This window comes from Lonchura striata, chromosome 5, assembly GCF_050655825.1.
Source record: "Lonchura striata isolate lonStrDom1 chromosome 5, ASM5065582v1, whole genome shotgun sequence".
NCBI lineage: Eukaryota > Metazoa > Chordata > Aves > Passeriformes > Estrildidae > Lonchura > Lonchura striata.
In genome coordinates this window covers 21,036,344-21,056,038 of record NC_140707.1, presented here as the reverse complement: position 1 = coordinate 21,056,038, position 19,695 = coordinate 21,036,344, and the positions used below count along the sequence as shown (strand labels likewise).

General features: G+C 48.9%; 1 protein-coding gene and 1 long non-coding RNA gene across 3 annotated transcripts in view; one reads left to right on the top strand and one right to left on the bottom strand.

The window, feature by feature from the left end:
• LOC146767270 (uncharacterized) overlaps positions 1–19,695 on the top strand; it is a 63,675-nt gene that overhangs the window by 27,934 nt on the left and 16,046 nt on the right. The window contains exon 4 of one of the 2 annotated variants that reach the window (XR_014955544.1): positions 572–708. The exons of the other annotated variant lie outside the window; for it this stretch is intronic. This is a non-coding gene — a long non-coding RNA (uncharacterized LOC146767270). Of the gene's footprint in view, positions 1–571; positions 709–19,695 lie in introns of those variants that run through there. 2 annotated transcript variants of the gene reach the window in all.
• The window catches only part of LOC110484992 (EPS8 signaling adaptor L2), a 49,091-nt gene that overhangs the window by 22,428 nt on the left and 6,968 nt on the right, over positions 1–19,695 (bottom strand). The window contains exons 2-3 of the mRNA XM_021556027.3: positions 7,851–7,915; positions 6,783–6,838 (exon numbers count right to left, since the gene is read on the bottom strand). Of these exons, the coding sequence (XP_021411702.3) occupies positions 6,783–6,838; positions 7,851–7,894 (100 nt within the window). The 5' untranslated portion in view covers positions 7,895–7,915. The remainder of the gene's footprint in view (positions 1–6,782; positions 6,839–7,850; positions 7,916–19,695) is intronic.

Genomic DNA, 19,695 nt, shown 5'->3' with positions numbered 1-19,695 from the left:
CTGCTGAGCCCACCACTGAGGGCTCAAAACAGTGCTGAGCTGAAACCCAGTAATGATACTAAAATCTTGGCTGGCAGGGAAAGAGTCCTGTTTGGCTTTATGTTAAGAAGTGGAAAGGATGAAAGAAAGTAATAAATCAGACAAAGAAGCAGGATCAATACACATTCTGGAGGACTGAGGTTATCAGCTTGGTCCAGGAAGCCAAAGCACATCTTTAGTGCCAAGTTCCCTCCCCGTTTCCATGCAAAACCTTATTTGGCAGGGAGCTGGGATGTGGCTGCGAATGCTCCATTCAGTGAGCCCAGGAGATCAACTAGTGGGATAAACTGCCTGTGGGACCAGCTTACAGCCGGGATAATTGGTTAAGGTCTCTGAGAATGCTGAGCAGTACCAAGGAGGGCAGGAGCAGGCTTGTCTTTCTCCATGCACAGCCTCTGTCAAGCCAGAGGGGCACAGCACCCCTAGTACAACCTGCCAGTGGCCCCTGCCTCCCCTCCAGGCACATCCTTTTCTGATTAATTAGTTTTACCACACAGGATCCTACCTGATCCTCCCTGTCATTTGTTTACAGCTGTTGCTGAGCAGAAGGCACAGCAGAAGACAGTGGGATGTATGGACAAGTACGGAGCAGTCTCTGAGGAATGAGAGGCATTGGATTTGTTTTCCTTGCCAGTGCCATACCAAGGACCTCTCCTCCATTCTTTGAATCACACTGCCGACCTTCCTGGCCTCTACATCCATTACAGCAGTCTAAGGGAAGTCCTGGCAGTTACCTCTGGAGCTTGCCAGTTCCTTATATAATCTTTACATTATCTATACATTATCTAGCAGTGCACACACTGTTTATACGAACCTGCGAGCGTAGCGTGAGCTGCTCTGTGCCAAATGGCAGGTCAGGACCAGCCTGCTGAGGAGAAATGTGGCAACAAATGCTCTGTGTGCTCATGGCAGCCACAGAAACTTGCCAGGCTGGCTTACAGAACAGCAGTATGGAATAACCTCCATTCCAGGATGCCAGCATAGAGCCAGATGTGGCAGTTGAACACAGCATCTACCAGGTTCCTGCTTCCTGCTCCAGGTTACCCAGGGTTAATCAAGAATCTGGTTTTGGGCCTTGCACTGACCTGCTGTGCCTGAGCTCCTGATGGGGGAGAATCTGCAGGTCCTGCCTTGCTCCTTCCCTGTTCTCTATGGCCAGCATAGAGAGTTCCATTTTGGGATATCTTTGCAGTTTAGGGAGCATAGAGCGCCCTGGGTTTGCTGTTAGATCCGTGGTACTGGCTGAACTGCTGGAGCTGGTCTGTACTGGCGCCTGTGGCACTGGGAATGTCTGTCTGGTCAGTTCTCACTCATGGCTGGCGTGTGCAGATGGATCTGGAAGCTCTTGGAGTGAATGAACAGCTCTCATTGAGGTGTGAATGGGCTGTGGCAGCAGGGAGCAGCGGCTCCGGGTTCCACAGGGCTGAATTCCTGCTCAGCACGCTTCATATTTGCCACAGCTCAGCCCCAAGTGCTCACATTCCTGCTTTATTAGCTGAAGACACATCCCACTCTAGGAAAGCAAATAAAAAGCTGGCACAGCTCCTGGGTTGTGCAAGGACTGAGTACATGGAGTAACAGTGTGTGTTTGTGTTCAGTGTGTCTGGCGGCATGGTGTCCACCAGGCTGCTTGGAGCAGAATAATCAGGGCATTGAGGAGCTATAGCTTACCAGTAGAGATATTCCCTTTTGCCTTTACAACCAGACCTGGAAGAAACCTACCCAATTATTTTTCACCAAAAAACCCAAAGTGGTGTTTTCTCAACTTTCTGTAGCTGGTAATGACATTTTTTGAATGTCAGAACATAGTAAGATTGGGGAATCCTGATTTATATAATTCACTTTATTTGAATCTTGAAAAAAAAAAATCATAATGAAAAGTTCCTCCTTTTTTTTTTTTTGGTTGTTATTTTTATGAACTAGCACAACTTTAGTTCCCAAGCTACTCAGGCATATCCAAAACCCCATTTCCATTTAGGAGAAGGGTCCTCTGTGTGAGCTCTAAGCAGTCACTCCATGCAAGGAGAGATCTTGTGCTCAGCAGTTTCAAGGTGACAAAGAAAAAGGGCCAATGAAGATGCTGAATAGCACCAGAGGTGGGAGATCCCTCTCCACAGCAACCCTGTCACTAACTGGTATCCCAGACTTCTGGCCAGCAGCACCTCAAGCAGTGTCTGCTCTTCCCAGTAAGTCCAGTCATGGCTGAACTGAGCCAATGTGTTCCCTGTCTCATCCACCATTGGGGCTTGTTCTGTAGGAACCAACAGGATTGTTGGCTTCCAGTTTTTCTTCCAGCCTTGTTTCCAGTTGGTGTATTAAGTGTCTAAGGCGTTGAATAAAAGGGTCACCCACACACAGAGTGTCAAAGGGAAGCAGGGTAATCTGAAGCTGGAATCTCAGGTGGGAAAGGGGATGTGAAGAAGGGAGCTGGAATGGCACCAAGGGGGCAGGGGGTAGGACGAGGAAGTTATTCAGGGCTGGCAGGAGGGGGCAGAGGAATTAATGACTTGGGCAAGAAGGCTGGATCTCTTCTGAACCTCAGGCTTTTTCTCCAGTATGATGAAATCTTTAAAGACATCACAGTGCATGGCACTTTTCTGATGTTGCCCAAATCCCTGTAGATTTAGGTATGGACATGGTCCCTTTTGACTCAGCAGTGTGACTGAGGAGGCTTGGCAGGCCACTGCTCCTGCCAGAGTTGTCTCTTGCAGACAATGCCAGTGTGTGTTAAATCCTGCACAAATCCTCTCCTAAAGGTTGTGGGGAAGGAATGATCCCTCTGTGCTCCTGTCAGTAACGATGTGACAGCCATGTGGCCTCCAGCTGCCTCTGTGAACAAGCTCATGGTTTGGGCAGGGTGTGGGAGAGCCAGCAGCAGGGAATTATGGTCTGGGCAGTGTGCTCAGGGTTGCAGGGTCTCATCTCAGAGACCTCTCCATGTGGCTGGGGCTGGAGGCCCTGTTAGGATACAATGAGGTCTGTGGAGACCCCCAGGAGTTGGTTCATGACCATTACAGTTACTTCTTCTCCTGGTGTGTTCTTACTGGCAAGCACCAAGCAACTGTCTGTGGCTCAGGGGTGATGCTCACGCCAGTGGAGCCTCTCTGCCCGTGGCTCCTCAGGGAGATGATTCCTGTGCAGGGCCACCCTCGGCAGGAAGTGCTTCTTCTGTTTGTCATAGTGCCTCGTATCCTGTTACAGTGCCACAGCCTGGCTTGGGTTACAGGTGTGCAGTGTCAAGTAATCGGTGTCAGCACTGCACTTCTCCAGCCTAACTCATTGCTCTGAAACCCCTTTTCCAGCCCTGTGCCCTATCAAGTCTGGTTCTTTCCCAGAAATTAGTGCATCGAGGATGGGTGGGCAGGCTGGAACCAGCTGGCTGGGTCTCACAGGCTTGGCATGGGGGGCTGGAAGGAGGTTGAGAACTGCAGGGTCAGACAGCGACCAAACAGAAATGAGCTGCTCCTCCCCATAGCTGTATGAGAAATCACTGCAATCATCAAACTGCCCTGAACTTCTCCTGCTACGCTGCTTAATCCATCAGGAGAGCCAGCCAGTGCTGTTTGACAGCTCTGGAAGCAGCTGAGAGGAACACCTGCAGAAGCCCACTGGGAGTCACCTCAGAAAGAGGTGGCAGCAGCTTTCCTGCTGTGGGAAGTGCTGTGCAGAAATACTTCCTGCCAGTCCTTCCCATGGGCTCTGCTGGAGCCTGGTTTCACCCCCCACCACTTTCATCTGGGCTCAGAACAGACGCCTGTAAGCAGAGAAGCAGCCTAATTTATTTATGGTGTGCATTAACATTTATTCAGCTGGTGGCTGTGTGGGGAGAGAGGTGGCAACCTGAGAGGGGCCAGCCATTCCCTGCTGCCAGCTGAGGTGGGACTGCTCCCTGCAGCCACAGACTCCTCCAGAATGTGGGGCTGAACCAATGTGGTGCTGTTTTACTAAGGGGGGAGGAAAGGATGAGTGTCCTGCTCCCACAAGACCCAGGAGACTCTACTGAGGTTGGCAGAGCAGCTGGAAAGCATATCAAACTCTGTCAGGAACAGAGCCAGGGGAGGGTATCTTGGGGCTTTAAGCCAGTTTCCTTGTAGAATTCCCTTTGGTGATCTCTCCGCATCCCTCTCTGCTCACCACAGTGAAGCATACATGGTGGTAGGCAACATCCTTGGTGATCAAAGCAATTTCAGCAGGCCAAGTGTGACACCAGAGCTTTCCCCACCCATCAACAGCCGTGTGATGAGGCTGTGTCCTGTGAGGACCTTCACACTATGCCCTGGAGCCCCCCCCAGAGTGAACCTCCACCTTCACCATCTGGGTGCCTTCCTGTGCACAGCCTGAAGCTGCTGCTGTGTTCCAGTCTCACCACAACAGTTTTAAATATCCCTCCTCAGGGTCTCCCCTGAGGTGGGTTTAATATTCCCAGTAAGTCCCTGTAGATACTGGGAACACCTTGGCCCTCAGGTAGCACTTTTGTACCCACAGTTGGCACCCCTGTCAAGTTAGACCAGTACTACTGTAGAAAAAGCATCTTTAGAAAGCTAAACCCAAGGCCTTGTTCACTTAGAAATAATATTTAGACACCTGTGTGCATTGGAGCTGTCATAACCCAATGAGCTTTAAATGAGTGGATGCCTGTGTGCTGGGAATTTGGGAGTCACTGCACTCACTTCTTGGAGGTCTGGCAGTGTACAAGGCTGAGGGTCCAGCCTGACTGCACAGCAGGAAAATGGAAATACGAAAAGTCTTGTCAGCTCCAAATGTCCCTCAGCAGAGTTGTAATCACATAATCAAGGCCAGCTCATCTTGGTGTGATTTTTTTCATTCTTCCTGGAATTTTAGTTCTTGCTTGCCCTCTACCCCCAGATGTGCCAGTTTACAGCAGAAATTAATGCTGGGGGAGGGAGGATCTGAATGGGAAAGGGACCAAGACATTTAAATATTGGTTTACACGTGCTGAGTGTCTTTTGCTGGATTAGCGGGTGGGTTTCAAGTGCTGCCAAGCAAAATCCCTCTGGATGTGCTCATGCCAGGGGCTGGGCTGGCCAAGAGTCACTGATTTGTGCAGAGAATGCCTGCAGAACTCATTCTGCATGTCAGTAGTGGCAGGGAAATAGCAGGCAGCTGCTTTACTCCTCTGAGGATTTGGCCCAGAGACATACAGTCCTCATTTCAGGTTTGCTGGAATTTGGTCAGAGAGGTCCCAACCCTGGTGAATTTGCTTTTGAGGTGTGTTCATACAAAAAAATGTGGAAGATGAAATTCTGTGTTGAAAAGTGCTTATTTGAGAGCTGTGTTTGTTTCCAAGGCAGTCTGTTAGCCTTTCCCTGCACTGGCTTTTGTGGCACAGGATTGAGGGGTGTTTTCTGTGCCATGGCACCATTAGATCTCCCTCTGTAACTCTGGTGGCTGGAGCCCTGGGTTGTCTGCACCCATGAGTGCCAGCCTGCAAATCTGTTTGGCTTTAATACTGTTGTGAGCTCCCAGGTTCCTTTTTACACTTCTCTGTAGGGCTGCTTACCTGGAAACTGCAGCCCTCCTGCCCCTGACAGGATGTGCCACAGTGTCAGTGCAGAGTCAAAGGAATGTGCACTGCCTTGGAGGCAGGAGAAGTTTGGCTGCACTAGCAGCCCTTTGTGCACCCAAAAACTTCCACACCTCATCCTCTTGCTTCTTTATCATGTGTTCTTCCATCTCCAGAAGTGACAGACACAGTTCAAACCTCTGCTTGACACCTGCCCACCCTGCAGCATCCAGGCCACAAAAAGCCCAAATTTCTGCTTTTCCATTATCCTCATGTTTCATTTCTTGGGAGCGAATTAACATTAACAATGGCTTTGTTTAGCACTAAATACAGCCCCTGCCATCCTACTTCTTCCCAGGTGAGGTTGGTCTTCCTGGACACAACTCCAGGCCACTCCACATGGATAAGCCTCCAGCCTTGGGCAAATGCAGTCACTTCCCAGGGATAAATAAACCACGCTGGCAGTTCATAGCTGCCAAGGACAATCTCTGATCAAGTAGAAGATCTCCAAGGAAAAGCACACACAGCCTGCTCCCTCCCAATTAAACATCAACCAGGTAAATCCACAGCTCTCAGGTAGGAGAGCTGGCAGGCTCAGACATCCCAAAAACTTCTTGTGTTACCCCAGACAACCCCCAACTTCTTATCCAGGAAATAACTCATGGAGGTGATTTCTCACATGATTTATGCTTGTTCTGCCCACCCCAGAGGCCACATTTTCACTGGGGTACTTGGATCTGCTGAGATCAGGAATAACTGTTATTGATACCTAAATGTGCTCAACCCAAACAAACTGCCTCTCAGACTGTGCACAAAAACCCATCCTGCCCCTTCCCTGCACTTCCAAAGAGCCAAAGGGCACGGAATTTTCATGGTTCACTGAGTAGTTAGAGGAGGATAATCATTAACCTGCTGAGGACAGTCTTTCTTTTGTGAGGCCCTTTATCAGGTGATCTTGCTAACAGACCTGGGGAGTATCTGGGTAAGGGAAGCAAAGTTATGTTCCCACAAAATCCCAGCTGTCCCCAGAGTGGGAGGTATCAGCACAGATGTGAGGTGTGTTTTTGCTGCCACGTCAGGCCAGCTTGTGGCGTACGGAACTCTGGATTCATGTGGCTTTGACTGAGTTCCAGCCCAAAGCTCCCCAACATCCACATCCAGCTCTCCAGGGCTACCTTTGCCATGGGAAACTTTGGATACATTTGTGGGCATGACTCACCGTACAGGTCCTTTGCACTCAGCTTGGAGGCTCCCTCGGCTTTGCCCATGCTACCACTGAAAAAGGAAGAAGGTGCAAATCAACCATCAGCTCCTGAATATTTTTAACATCAGTTTTCACACAGCAGCTCTGCAGTTGCCCAGAGGGACCAGCCCTTCCCTTCCTTGCAAAGCATTTCCTTGTGGGCCGTGCCGGAGGCTCCCTGTGCAACCCTACCCGTTATCCACACCACAGGCACATGTCACTGAACCCAGCTGTGGAAACAGGACACGGAGCAGCCCAGCCAGGCCTGTCCCCACTAGAGTTACCTTCACAATGTCCCCTGGAAGGACAGCACTCTGGAGGGACTGGGTTAAAGACAGTGGCTCCCAGTGTGCCATAAGTGGGGATGTTACAGGGAGACCCCCTCCAGCTGAGGCAGTACAAGAGCCAAGGTGATGATCCCTTCTCAATGGACATGTTGGAGATGTACCCCTTGAAGGCAGATGCTTGGATATAGAACATATCCTATGTAAGGGAGGGTGGAATTGTGTGTAAACAGTTGAGTTTTGGGCTGTCAAGTCTCTAAGCTTGTAGAACCATCCCCCATGCCTGGGTCATGTGTAGGAATGAGCACCCAGGAGATAACAGTTTTCTCTGGCAGAGGAGGATCCAATGGGATCTGACGTGCTGTGGTTGGGCTGTCCTGCATGGGGCAGTGAGCCCATGGGTGCCCAGGGGCTGCTTTGTGCTCTGTCACCATGTCCCCCTAGGGCAGACCATAGTTCAGGTGCTCATACCCAGTGCAGGAAAGAGGGAGAGAGCTGGCGGCTCTGGCTCCACTGGGAGGTTGCCATGGGCTGCTGTAGCCCGAAGCTGCAGGTGGAGAAACTCCTGGTGTCCCTCTGCTCTCTCCACCTAATGTGCCATTATCAAACCCCAGTGCAGAGGATAGATGATGTGTGAGGCAGTGCCAGATTGTGAGGTGCCCAGGAGGGGTGAAACAAACACCAGGGACTTCGGGGATGAGTGGGACTGCTTGGAGTATCCCCTGAACAGTAGGAAGGAGTGGTGCAGGAAGAGCCTTACTTTGTTGCGCCGGGGTTGCTGTTGAGGGATCCCTTGTGATTCATGTTGCTTCACAAGCCAGGCAACTGCAGCAGAAGCACAAGAGACAGGGTCAGTGGTTATAGAACAGGCTCTCAGATGATTTATCTGTGTGCATCCTGCCCTCCCTGTCTCCAAGCTGTGGTCTCCAAGCAGATGAAGCAGTCAGGTAAGTACAGGACTCCCTGTTTTCAGTCACCTCTCACTACTCTGACCTAGGCTGAAGGTGACACATCCCAGGATGTTTTTTCAAAACCTATTTCCATCTCTGCCTCTTGCCCTTCCATTCCAGGCACACCCCAGCTTTGTGGCATTCCAGCACATCTTTTTCCAGTAGCACTGTCCTGCCTAAGGTTAAACAGGGAATGAGGAGGCCTTTGCCTCCATGGTCTGTGCCAGATCCCTGTTGCCCATGCGCTCATGGCTGTGTGTCCCAAGTAATTTTCAAGCCTAGAGTGTCATTAGCTTTTGTTATATGGTAATTTTAAGCTCTGCACCAGCTGTTAAAGTATCTTTACGAGAGCACTGCCCACATAAAATAAAAAAGGATAACTGAATGCTGCTCCAGTGGCAGCTCAGGGATGAAGGAAAATGTACTGCAGTGAGTGGTTAGTGAAAGGCAGACAGGATCAGCACAGATCATTTTCCTCTTCTTTCCAGTGAGAATTAGAATGTGGGAGCAGATGAGAGAGATCCAGGCACTGTTCTGACAGCAGAACTGCAAGGGAAGAGAAACAAATCCTGTAAACAAGATATAATAAGATCTCAGGGAGTGATTTGTTTTGATATCCAAACTCTTCACCTCTGCTCCATGTGTGAGCTGAAGGGAAGCCAAGGCAAAGTCCTAAAATTTTTTTTAAGTCTCTTTTGAAAAGTTCAGGGCATTTCTGTGTCTGGGTCAGACCTTGCTTACATCATGATAAGGTTGTCAGAATTCAAAGGTTTGGCTTTCAAATACTTGTTTCTGGCCTAAAAGAAAAAATTCCTCAGTGTCCTCAGTGGGATTTCCTGCAAGGGAACTGCTGAGTGTGCTTGGCATGTGCCAAGGGCTGCCATGACAGCCGTGGGCAGGCAGTGGAGCTTCCTCCAAGGGTTTATCTTCACTGAATCTAGGCTAAAGTGTGTGTAATCCTCAGGGAATACTTTGGAGTCATCCCTGACACCTGGGATTTCCCCTCTGGAGGCTGACTATCTGCTGCAGGGCTTGTTGTATCATCATCAGAGCTGCCCTAGATTCCTTACATATCCGTATTTATTCCTCATGTTGGAACACTTGTGGTATTTTGCTCTATGTGTTTCACCCTGAGGTGAGGGCAGAGAAAGTTTTCTCACTGATCTTATCAGAACTGTCAGTGGGATGTCAGAGGGATGCATTTATGAGGATGCTGGTGAAGTTCTTGGCTGTACACAGACAGCATGGAGAACCCTAGCATGTTTTGGGCTCAGCCTTACAACTTTCAGCCTGTTTTCTGTCACAGTAACATGCTCAGCATGGAGACACTGCTAGAAAAGACTCTCAAGTGCATTATAGTAGCTAGTATGTTAAATTCCGCCTTTTTTGTCTCTCTTGTGGTTGATACTGAAATCTCTATGCACACCTATAAGAGGTATAAATTCATAACCACATTAGAATAGAAACCTGGTGGTCTGCCAACTCCTGTGTGTAATAAAACCCATCCCTGTACCCAAGCTTGGATACCTGTGAATTTTTCCTCTGTTAATAGCTGTCTGCTGGTTTCCTTTTACATTCCTCAAACTGTTCCTATCTCCTGGATCTCTTTGTGCATTAGCATAAGATACCTGGAAAAGAAAACTTGGGCTCTTAAAAACCCCCGCTCTGTTCTGTTTACTCTGCACCACCCAATATTTGAGTCCCACAGCTGATGATAGTTGGGAGTGTTTCTGCATATTAGTGTCATATTTCTGGCTCCCTTTCTCTTACTGCCCCAGGGCCATGTTCTAATGTACTGAAACCCAGGTTACTCCAGCAGGAGTGTGTCATCCAGTTTGGCCCATGGAGCTCTGACCTGTCCCAGCCCCAGCTGTAAAGCACCAGGAGGAACCAGAGGCCCTGGTTTTTATTTCTCCTTCCTATGCTGTGTCCAAAAAATAAACCTCTGGGATCTGTCCTTTGAGGAGCCCATCTGGGGCAGCCCAGGGTGGCTGCCACAGGTGCAGATTCCATGGCAATGGCAAAGGAGTCTGGCTTCATGGGTGAAGCAGGACCAGCCCTGAATTCTTCATCTCATGGTGGTTAATAAAATAGTGATGGGATCAGCTGGTCTTCCCAAATGATAAACTAAGATGGAAGGCTGTCCTCTCTTCCGGGGTGCCTGTATCCCAAAGAGGCCATGAAACTGGAAGTAGTACATACACCTGCCAAGTCAGCAGGTCCTTATCATGCTGGGCTCCCTTTTCTTTGTTTATTCCTGCTAGTTTCCTATTTGCCCTTTGCTCAGCTCTCCCCATTGCCTTCAGGCTGTGGCCGTGCTCAGCCTTGTGTTGGTCACAGTGAAGGCATGGTGTGGTGCTGGCCAAGTGAAACCAGGATGGAGCCTCATGCCAAAGCTTTTAATTCAGCGTTAATTGCCAGATATTAATTGAATCTGAACTGTAAGACTGCAAAGGGGAAGGGCACATTCCTAAGGGGTTGGAGACTTTATAACAAATCTGCTAAATCAAGAGGCAACTGGGCTTGTGAAAGGTGAAGGAGGGCTAAGAGCATTTCACCTGAAATGTGGACCAAGATGTGAGAGATGAAAATGTGGGCTGGCCTTCCCTAAGTTCTCTCTCCCCTTGGGAGCATCTTAAGATCTGCCACAGTCTGCAGCCTCAGACAGATGTTGTCTTCTCCCTGCCTTGATTAGAGGGTTCTGATATCCCCCTTATCTCCCAGCAGGTGTGGCTGCTGCCTTCTCCTTCCCCAGTGGGAGGAGCATAGGAAGGGAGGCAAGATGCAAGTGTCACCATGCAATGTGTGGCTGTGTAGGTGTCACCTTTGACTCAGCCTAATCAGAGCCAATTTCAAGACCATCACCCACCCTTTGGCTGGTGCAGGGCAGAGTCTCTGCTTGGGTCACCAAGCAAGGGAGCTGAGCCTTGCATATAAGCATGGTATGGAATGAGGTATGGACTCCAGGAGTTAACCAGGCTCAAATTCAGTCTGCTGTTGCTGAAGCAACTACAGGAAAGCTAAACTGCATGGCTAAAGCCTAGCACCTTGATCTGGCCCAGGCCAGGAGGTCCCAGAGGGACATAGGGAGGCCAGCACAAATCAGTGCTGAAGGCCATCAAGGTGGGTGAAGACATGTTGTACTTTAAAGCACAGGAAATCCCACTCCCTGACTTTCCGGCCAGTCTTATCCTTGGAGGTCAAATATCCTCCCAAAGACACATGGAGCCGTGACAGGAGCCTGGCATTGTCTGCACCACATTTCTGTACTTTTATAGCAAATGGAAGCTGGCCATGCATTGTTTTGGCTTTCTGTGAGTCTCTTTGAAGAGGGAGCTGTGACATTGATCCCTCTTCTCCAAGGGTGGAGAAGCACTTCTGTGAAGGGAAAGAGTAATATCTCTTTCTCCTCTCTGGACTGTTCTCCGCTATTGTTTTACTTTATTTTTATTAGGTATAGTTCTCCCTTATCTGCTGTGGTCAGACTTCTTACAGGGTAGGGAAAGGACATGAAAAATTCTGAATTCTGGGTAAAGACTGGACAATGTGTAAATGTGAAATATAAGTGGGGTTTTTAGGGCTATTATTATTATTATCATCACTGTTAATAACATCAGCATCTGGTGTTTGTGGGTTTTTCTCTTCATGGGTGTAAGACCTTTACGACTGAGACTGGGTTTGTTGGTATCAAAGAATATTAGGATGCGATTGTAGCAGCAAGGATTTATGCTGGTCAAAACATAAACATTTTTGCTGGAACAGTAGAAGAACATGGCAGAACCCCCAAAACCTTAAGCTAAGTGACCTAGGAGTCATAGCAAGTTTTTCCAAGCATGTTCTAACCCAGTTCTAACTAACCTTGTCTGTGTTTCCACCAGTCATCCCACCTAGATGAAATCTACCTAGTAGAAATCTACCTGGGGCAACAGGACTTCTGAATTCCTCATCAGCCATGCTGAAGGGAGTCTCTGCACCAAGAGGTGATGGGGCTTGGTCACTGGTGAGATCCCTGGGATGGAAATGCTCCCTGGGATCCTGCCTGGGGTTAAGGGTCCAGTGTAACCCTGCTGTCTGTCTATGTATCCCATGCCAGAGGGATGGGCCAGGCAGAAATGCTGGATTGGCAGCAGCCTTGAGACATAAAGTGTCAGGAAGAAACATGAGCTGGCCATCACACAATGTTATCTCTTAGACTTCCCAGGCCCACAAAAGCTGTCTGTTAGTGCTGCTGGATGTTTTCCTACAGGAATGTCATCCTGGAGAAAGCTGTTTGATGGGCTGTGCTGTAAAACTTGGGCTGCTTGGACTCACAGGAGAGCAAAGGGTCAATGGGGTGTGTGTCTTGCACTGTTCCTGCTCCAGACAGTTCCCCCAGCCCCTGAGAGTATCCCACCAGTTCCCACAATCCATCCTACCCTCTCTGATGGTATGGAAGGAGCTGGCAGGTAGGGAAGGCCACAATCCCACATCAATCCACTAAATGGCTTTTGGGCTTTAGCGAGGCATTGGGATATGTGTGCTCGGGGCTCCTCATGAGACACCAAGAGTCCTAAATTCACACAAACTGGTTTAGATCTCTCAAGGTGGTTGTGAGAGAGACCCCAGGAGCCTGTGGTTGACTTGAGAACTTTACATGGGTCTCTGGTCTGCTGGTCCAGCCTTCTGGAACCACCCTTCTCCTGCTTTTCTGAACCTGCCTGTAAGGATGGCTTCAGGGTTCACCAGGAGAAACTCAGTGTCTCTGTCAGGAACATGTACTCATAAAAAAAAATATATATCCTTGGGTTAGTCAGAAAGCATCAGGAAATGCAAATCCAGAGCAGAGAGGCTGACAACCAAACAGAGGAACAGGTTGTTGTTTCTCTTTGGAGAAGCAAGCCAGGATCTTGTCCCATCCAAAATTTCTGAACCCTGTTTTTGCAAAATCAGGTCTTGGTTGTTCAGCAGGACCAAGTCAGAACATCACCACTCTGTTTTAATGGTGGCAATTCCTGCTTTGGAAAGGGGAACACATTCAGATGACACTGCCTGGAGACACTGGTGGCTGCAGGAGTCCCCACTGTTATCTGTGTTGTTTGAGATACCTTTGAGATACATTGAGATACCCCAGGTTTGGGAAAGTGGCGAGTCCTCTGGTTTTTTCCTTCTTCCACCCTTTCAAGTTACCTTTACAGTGACACAGCCACTCAGGATCATGGATCCCTTTGGAAAGACATAAGTGTATGGAAGGGGGAGGCGTGTGTGGAGCTCCAGGGTGTGTGTGGCATGTGCCACATTCCAGCAGAAGCAGTTCCCAGGTACAATCTGCCAGGTGTCTGAAGGATACACTCCCTGTTCTGTACATCAAATTGTTCACATTGTGGAGATTCTCTAGAAGACAAGAACCTGGATAAATGTAACCCAGCCCAACAGGTCTGGGCAGAGAGAAACCAAGTGTTCTTCAGCCTCCATGGCAGAAGTGGCAGCTGCACATTTGGACTGAGGCATCTCAGACCTACAGCCACCCCTGTACCAGCTTTGGTGGACCCTGACCCCCCTTTGAATACCATCTGGATTTCCTGTTGTTCTCCAAGAGGTTGAAATGGAGCCTTGAGAGCTCAGAAACACAAACTGGCACTACAGAGCAAAAATGCCAATATTTACATATTCCTGATGGGAAATGAATGAATTATCTACAGAGAGAATGTGTCCACGGTGATCTGCAAACATTAATACAGGTCCCAGTCTGGAGTCCAGAGGCCTTTGGTGCCCACAGGCTGGAGTGGAAAAAATTGAACCAAAAATGAGGAGCTTTTATATTCCTGCTAGAAAGTAAAACCTTCCTCCCAGAACTTCAACCAAAAGCAAGTCTAAACAGTGCCCTGCTCTATAAATACCCTGGGAAAATGCACAAATAGCCACAGTTTTCAAGATCTTGGGAAAAGACTGGAAGCTGGCTCCACTATCCCTCAGAAAGGCTTGTTTGCAGAGTCCTGGTGCTGAGTCACAGCTCCTGGATTTACACCTTTCCTCTCTATTCCTGAATTCTGCAGGAGCTGGGTGGAAGGAAAACAGGGAGCAGGTTTGGGCTTGCTGTGTGTCTTGCCAGGGGTTCCAAGGTGAGCATTATCCATGCCTGGGCTGCAGTTTAGAAAGCTAGAGAGCCAGGCCCAGAAGCAGTGCATTAAATATTAATGGATACTTTTGGAAAGATGAAGGGACATGAATGAGCATTCCTTACATAAAACCTCATTAAATAGTTTAAATTAAAAGACCCCAGTTCAAAACTACCTGACTGGGAGAAAGTGTGTGAGTCACTTGTACTGCCCAGGAAGAAAAACCAGCATGACGCGTTCCCTTGGCTTCCTGGGAAGAGAAGAGCTTTGTGTGGAATTTTGTAGCTTTTTCCCCTCTGTCCTGTTTTTGTTTTGTGCCCACACCTTCTGTGAGCTAATCCTGTCCCTAGCACCACCCAATTCCTGGGAGGTGGGAGCCAAGGAGCTGTGGGAGGTTGGAGCTGGCCGTGGGACTGTCTCGGCAGGATGCAAGGGAAAGGTTGGATGGCTCCAGTGCTGCCAAGGACCTGTGAGTGTAGCATGCCTGGTATTCAAAACGTTTGCTAAGGAAAGCACTGGCGGTTGTCATGCTGAAGGTTTCTCTGCCCTGAATCCTTATTATCTCACAACCCCCAAAAATTATCCCCTTTTCCCAGATTGGTGCTGTACTCTGGGCACTGGTTCACCCAGCAGCAAGGGGTTTAAAGCTGTGATTTTTAGACATCACAGCTAGTGGGAAGGATTTCACACTTTTGATGAAAGGGAAGCTTTTTCTTTGCTCTGTCTAAAAATCAGGACTCAGAGATCAGGCCAGTAAAAATAGGGAGGGACTATGCCTGTGCGTGTCATATTCCAGAACAGGACAGATAATGTCTGAGCCCAGCCAGAGGAGGGCATTCATTGCCTCTGTGTTCAGGCAAAACACCAAAATCCTGAAATTGGCTGTGTGCTTGTGTTCCTGGCTGCAGGCACCAGCTCTCAGAGCTGTTCCTCATGTGCACCTCCTGCAGAGCTGGAACATTTCTCTGATGGCTTTTCCAAGCTCGAATGCATCTGTGGAACAGCTGGGAGACTCAGCAAAAGGCTGGCACCGGTGGGGGTTACAGACTGCCCATCCCTGGAAGTGTCCAAGGCCAGGTTGGATGGGGCTTGGAGCAACCTGGTCTAAGGGAAGGTGTCCCTGCCCATGGCAGGGGATGGAGCTGGATGGGCTTTAAGGCCCCTTCCAACCCAAACCATCCCAGAATGTGCGAGGATGGGTTAAAGCTGGGATGAGGGTTCCTGTTGTGTCCCTACTGTTTCCTGCAGTAATGCTACAGCTGTGATGGAAAGATGCACAGCAGGGTGATGTTTGTCATGGCAGGATTTCCAGGAACAAAGCTCAGGACTGTCACATCCATGCTGGAAGATGATGTTCTGTTTATGCAAAGCACCCACAAGACTGCTCCTTCCAGAAGCTTCAAAGCTGCCTTGTCCAACAGGGACCATGTTGATATCCCCTGTGTGGTCCTGGTTTGTCTGGCGGGGATCAATCATTTCTCACTAAGTTTGGGTGTACAGGTAGGGGACAGGTTGGCCTTGCTATTCAAGCTAACTACTCAAGTGTTTTAATTTTCCATTAGATGATTGCTGTAATGTGTAAGTACACAGTGCTCTCCTCACATCAATCCTGTGCAATCCCTAGAGCCAGCCTCAGCATTCCTGCCTCCTTACCCCTAACAGGACAGCTGTAAAGCGTAATAGAAGCACTTGGCAAGCAGATTCATTTTCCACAGTATTCCCAACGTTTAGCCCCAGGCAAAGCACGCTACACCTGACCATCTTTGCCTAGCTACTGCCAGCCCAAACTGGGCTGAAAACCACCAAGCAAAGCTGGGGTGTGTGGCTGGTTCCTCATCCCTTCAGGAGGGGCAAGAGGGAGTCTTGTTTGTCAGTGCACTCCTCCGTGCTTACTGGTTCATGAGCAAGACAGAGCTGCTGAGATCCAAGAGACCTTTCCAACACCTCCTCCTAAAGGAAGGGCATTTTTGGTCACTCCCTGAAATGCTGATTCACTTCCCTGGCAGAAATTCAGGCATGTAGCAGGGCAGTTGGTGTGCCAAGAGCTTTTTCTCTATCAGAGAAAAGCTGTTATTAGGCTAACAGGGGGCCACATTTAGCTTCAGTTTGTCTCCAGCACTGTCAGCTCAAAGTCTCTGGGGTTAGATGAGGGTTGGTAAATCTGCACTAAGTATTTGGTCAATCTGAAGTAAAAATCCTTTTCTGCCTGTATAAGAAGGTCACCGTATCCCATCTTTCCCCAAAGAAAGGGAGAAGGCTGCAGCCCATCTCCCTCTGCCTATACCAGGGAGGAGCTATTCCACTCCGCTCCTGTTCCAAATCTTTGCCCATAGCAATAGAGGCTTGGGGCTTGGGAAGTATCAATAATTTTAATTTCTTGCTGTAAAACTCATCCTGGGTTTTTTGCTGGGAGGGTGAGGCAGAAGAATTAAGGGAGGAGATTAATCTCTTAAAAATCCAATTTGATACTTAAGGCTTTTCCAGCCTTTTTAAGCTAATGATGACAACATTCATTGCTATCTCTTCCCATCCTATTTTGTGCTTCCTACTCATATCCTGTCCGAGTATTTTTGGCTATTTGTAACAATTCATTTGAGCTAAAACTTGGCTCATGGAAAATCAGCTCTGAGTGTCACTGAAGGAAAACAGCCAGTTTAAGCAGCTCAGTGGTGGCTCCTGGAGATGTGGTGGGGCTTAGGTCACCTTTTGGTCTGAAAACATAACTTGAGATTTTTAGTAGTAGTCTAATGTAGCTTTTTCCTTCTGTAGTTGATATTTTCATATATATTACCATGTTTAAATGGAAAAATTGTGATTTATCCCTTTCCATTCGCTTCTGAAAGGCAGAAATGGGAGTTCATGCAAAGGGACTTTTGCTGTCCATCACTGATTTGTTTTATGTGCAAAAAGGTGAGATTTTTGGGTTTTCACAGAGTCCCTATAGGAACCATAATATTCATGGATGGTACAAATCATGTTCTGGTTCAAAAAACTCACAACCAGCTGAAAGATGCCCTGCTCTGTTTCTGGGGTCAGAAGACAAGATGTACAGTCACAGGAAATCACTGGGTTGATTTCCAGTGTTTGGGCTTTCAGTGAAGCTGTGGATAAGACCACAGAAGGGTTTTTCAGCCTGAACATCCAGTTACCCAGTAACCAAAACAGTCCCAGGAGAGATCATTCCAAAACCAAAATAAACCCTATTCCCTTTGCCCTTTGTTTTGTATAGAATAGAAGGATGTATGAGGCTGGGTTTATCAAAATAATTCAAATGGCAGTTTCTAATCTTGCAGTGCAGAAGCATTTTAACAATCTTGCCACAAAAAAAAAAAATTAATCTCTTGCAAGGGCAAGGAGGAAAAAGCACAATTGGTCCATGCAGAGGCTGGGATGGGAGTCTGAGTTGGGCTAGGGGGAACCAGACTGACTCCAGGGTTGGGAAGGGGAGAGAAGAGTTTCCTGCAGTGCCTTAAAGAGGAAAGGCTTCCCTGGCCACTCCTGTGTGCCCAAAGGGTCTTTGGCATGGACATTTCCAGTTCCAAAGACTAAAGCTATGCAGGGCACATGAAGGACAGGGTTTCTGCTCTGGGAACCGCAGCACTGTGGAGCAGGTTTGCCCAGGGAGGTTGTGTTGTCTCCTTCCTCGAGATTTTCAAGAACAGCAGGAATGAACTGTGCAGCCTGTTCTGATTTCAGAGACTGTGTTTGAGGTTGGACTGGAGATCTCCTGAGGTGCTTTCTGGCATGGATAACCCTGTAATCCTCAGAGGAGAGGGTGAAAGGAGCAAGAAATCCCTTTTATGCCAGGTGGGCAAGGCGTGTGTAAAAGGATCAGGGTAGCTGGCAGTGGGGCCAACAAAGACCATGTGGATGCTCCTGCAGCCAAAGGGGAGCCAGGTGGTGCTTACCATGACCTGAGTTTAAAACCACTGAACTCTCCTTACTGGCCTGACTGTCACTGGGATCTGATCCTTAAATGAGCCACAGGTTTATGCATCCCCTCTGGAGCAGAAAAAGATTGGCAGAAGCAGAGTTGTGCCTAAACATGCACACTGGAGAACCTGGTATATTCTGGAAAGGTTGTTCTGAAGGGAGGGGTAGGTGGCCCTGAGAGCACAGGAATACCTATGGTTTGAGAAGGACAAAGGGCTGTTCCTAGTGCTTCCCAGTCAGGTCTTCCTGAATCCTGCCCTAGGGGCCTACAGATGAACTCATGGATGCTCAGGGGTGTCGTGAGCTATCCAAGTGCTCCTTTAGCTTGAGTGTTGGGACAGGATTAGAGAAGGACCTGTGTGCCCATCACCCACGTGGCGCTGGAGCAGAGCATGGCCTCTGTGAGCAGCATCCTGGCAGCCACAGGCACCTGGCAAGGGCAAATTAGAAGCAGCTCTGGGAAAATACGAGACTGCTGAGGATGGTGGCAGCCCAGATCTCCCCCATAACCTTCTCCTTCTTCACATGATCCTCCTCACCTTCAACTGTTTGCTCACCAGCTGTTGGCAGGCAGGGAGAAGGGATCAGGGAGCAGGAGTGTCTCCATGCTCGTGCCAGGTGTGGAGCAGATGTTCTGGGACCTGCCTAGTCTAGTTTGCACGTGGCTGTGGCAGGTCTTTGACTGCTTGGCTGGTTTCAGGCCTCCCTTCCTGGGCTGTGACTAAACATATACAACGTTTCCTTCCACTGAGCAGTCACTGAAGCCAGAGCTCCTCTCCTCCCTTCCATCTTCCCCTTGGCCCAGAGGAGCCAGGAACAGCTGCCTGAATATAGGGTGGTCCATCACCTGCCCTCAGTTCTGCTCGGTGGCAGGTTGGGGACACACACGGCTGCCGCACTCATGAATACTTGGAGGAAAAGCCAGGAACAGGACGGGAGTACAGGAAGTCTCTCTGCATTTCCCAGCCTCCAGCAGTGGGAGTGAAGAGCTCCCGGTACCCTTTTCCATCCCTGAATTTCTCCAACTGCATTTGGCCAAGCTGTGTAAACTTTGGACATCCTGAATGGCCTGTGGCAGGATGCTCCGTGCTTGGCTCTGCATGGTGTTCTCAGCCACCTCCTTTTGTTCCTGCTGCACTCACCAGCTGCTGGTTTCATGGGATGCCCCCCCAGCTCTGTCAGCAGGAAGCAGCTAGTCCCATCATTGCCTGTCTCCATGCCACAGGCTGTATCACAGATCTCAAGAAGAGCAGCATCTCAGTGTCCCGCTCCCAAGCTGAAGAGCACTGGAAGTTTCAGGGCTGAAGTCACAGATACAGGGGCTGTTCCTGGTTTGTTTTTTAGCTCAGAGCAGATGCAGCAGCATAAAAAGGTGCTTCCTTGTCAAGAGATTGCTTGGGCAGCCGATGGCCCAACCACACCTTGGGTGTTACCTGCTCATTCTGGCAGAGACCAGCAATGAGCACAGCTCTGGTACGTTTGCTCTCAGTTTATCCTGTTGAACCTGCTCCTGCCTCACTCCATGCAGGAGCTTCTCTGACAGAGGCACAGCTTTCCTGCTTTTTTAAACTACTGAAACTTTATCAACTTATTTTCCAAGCAGTAGCAACTCACAGCAAACCTGACA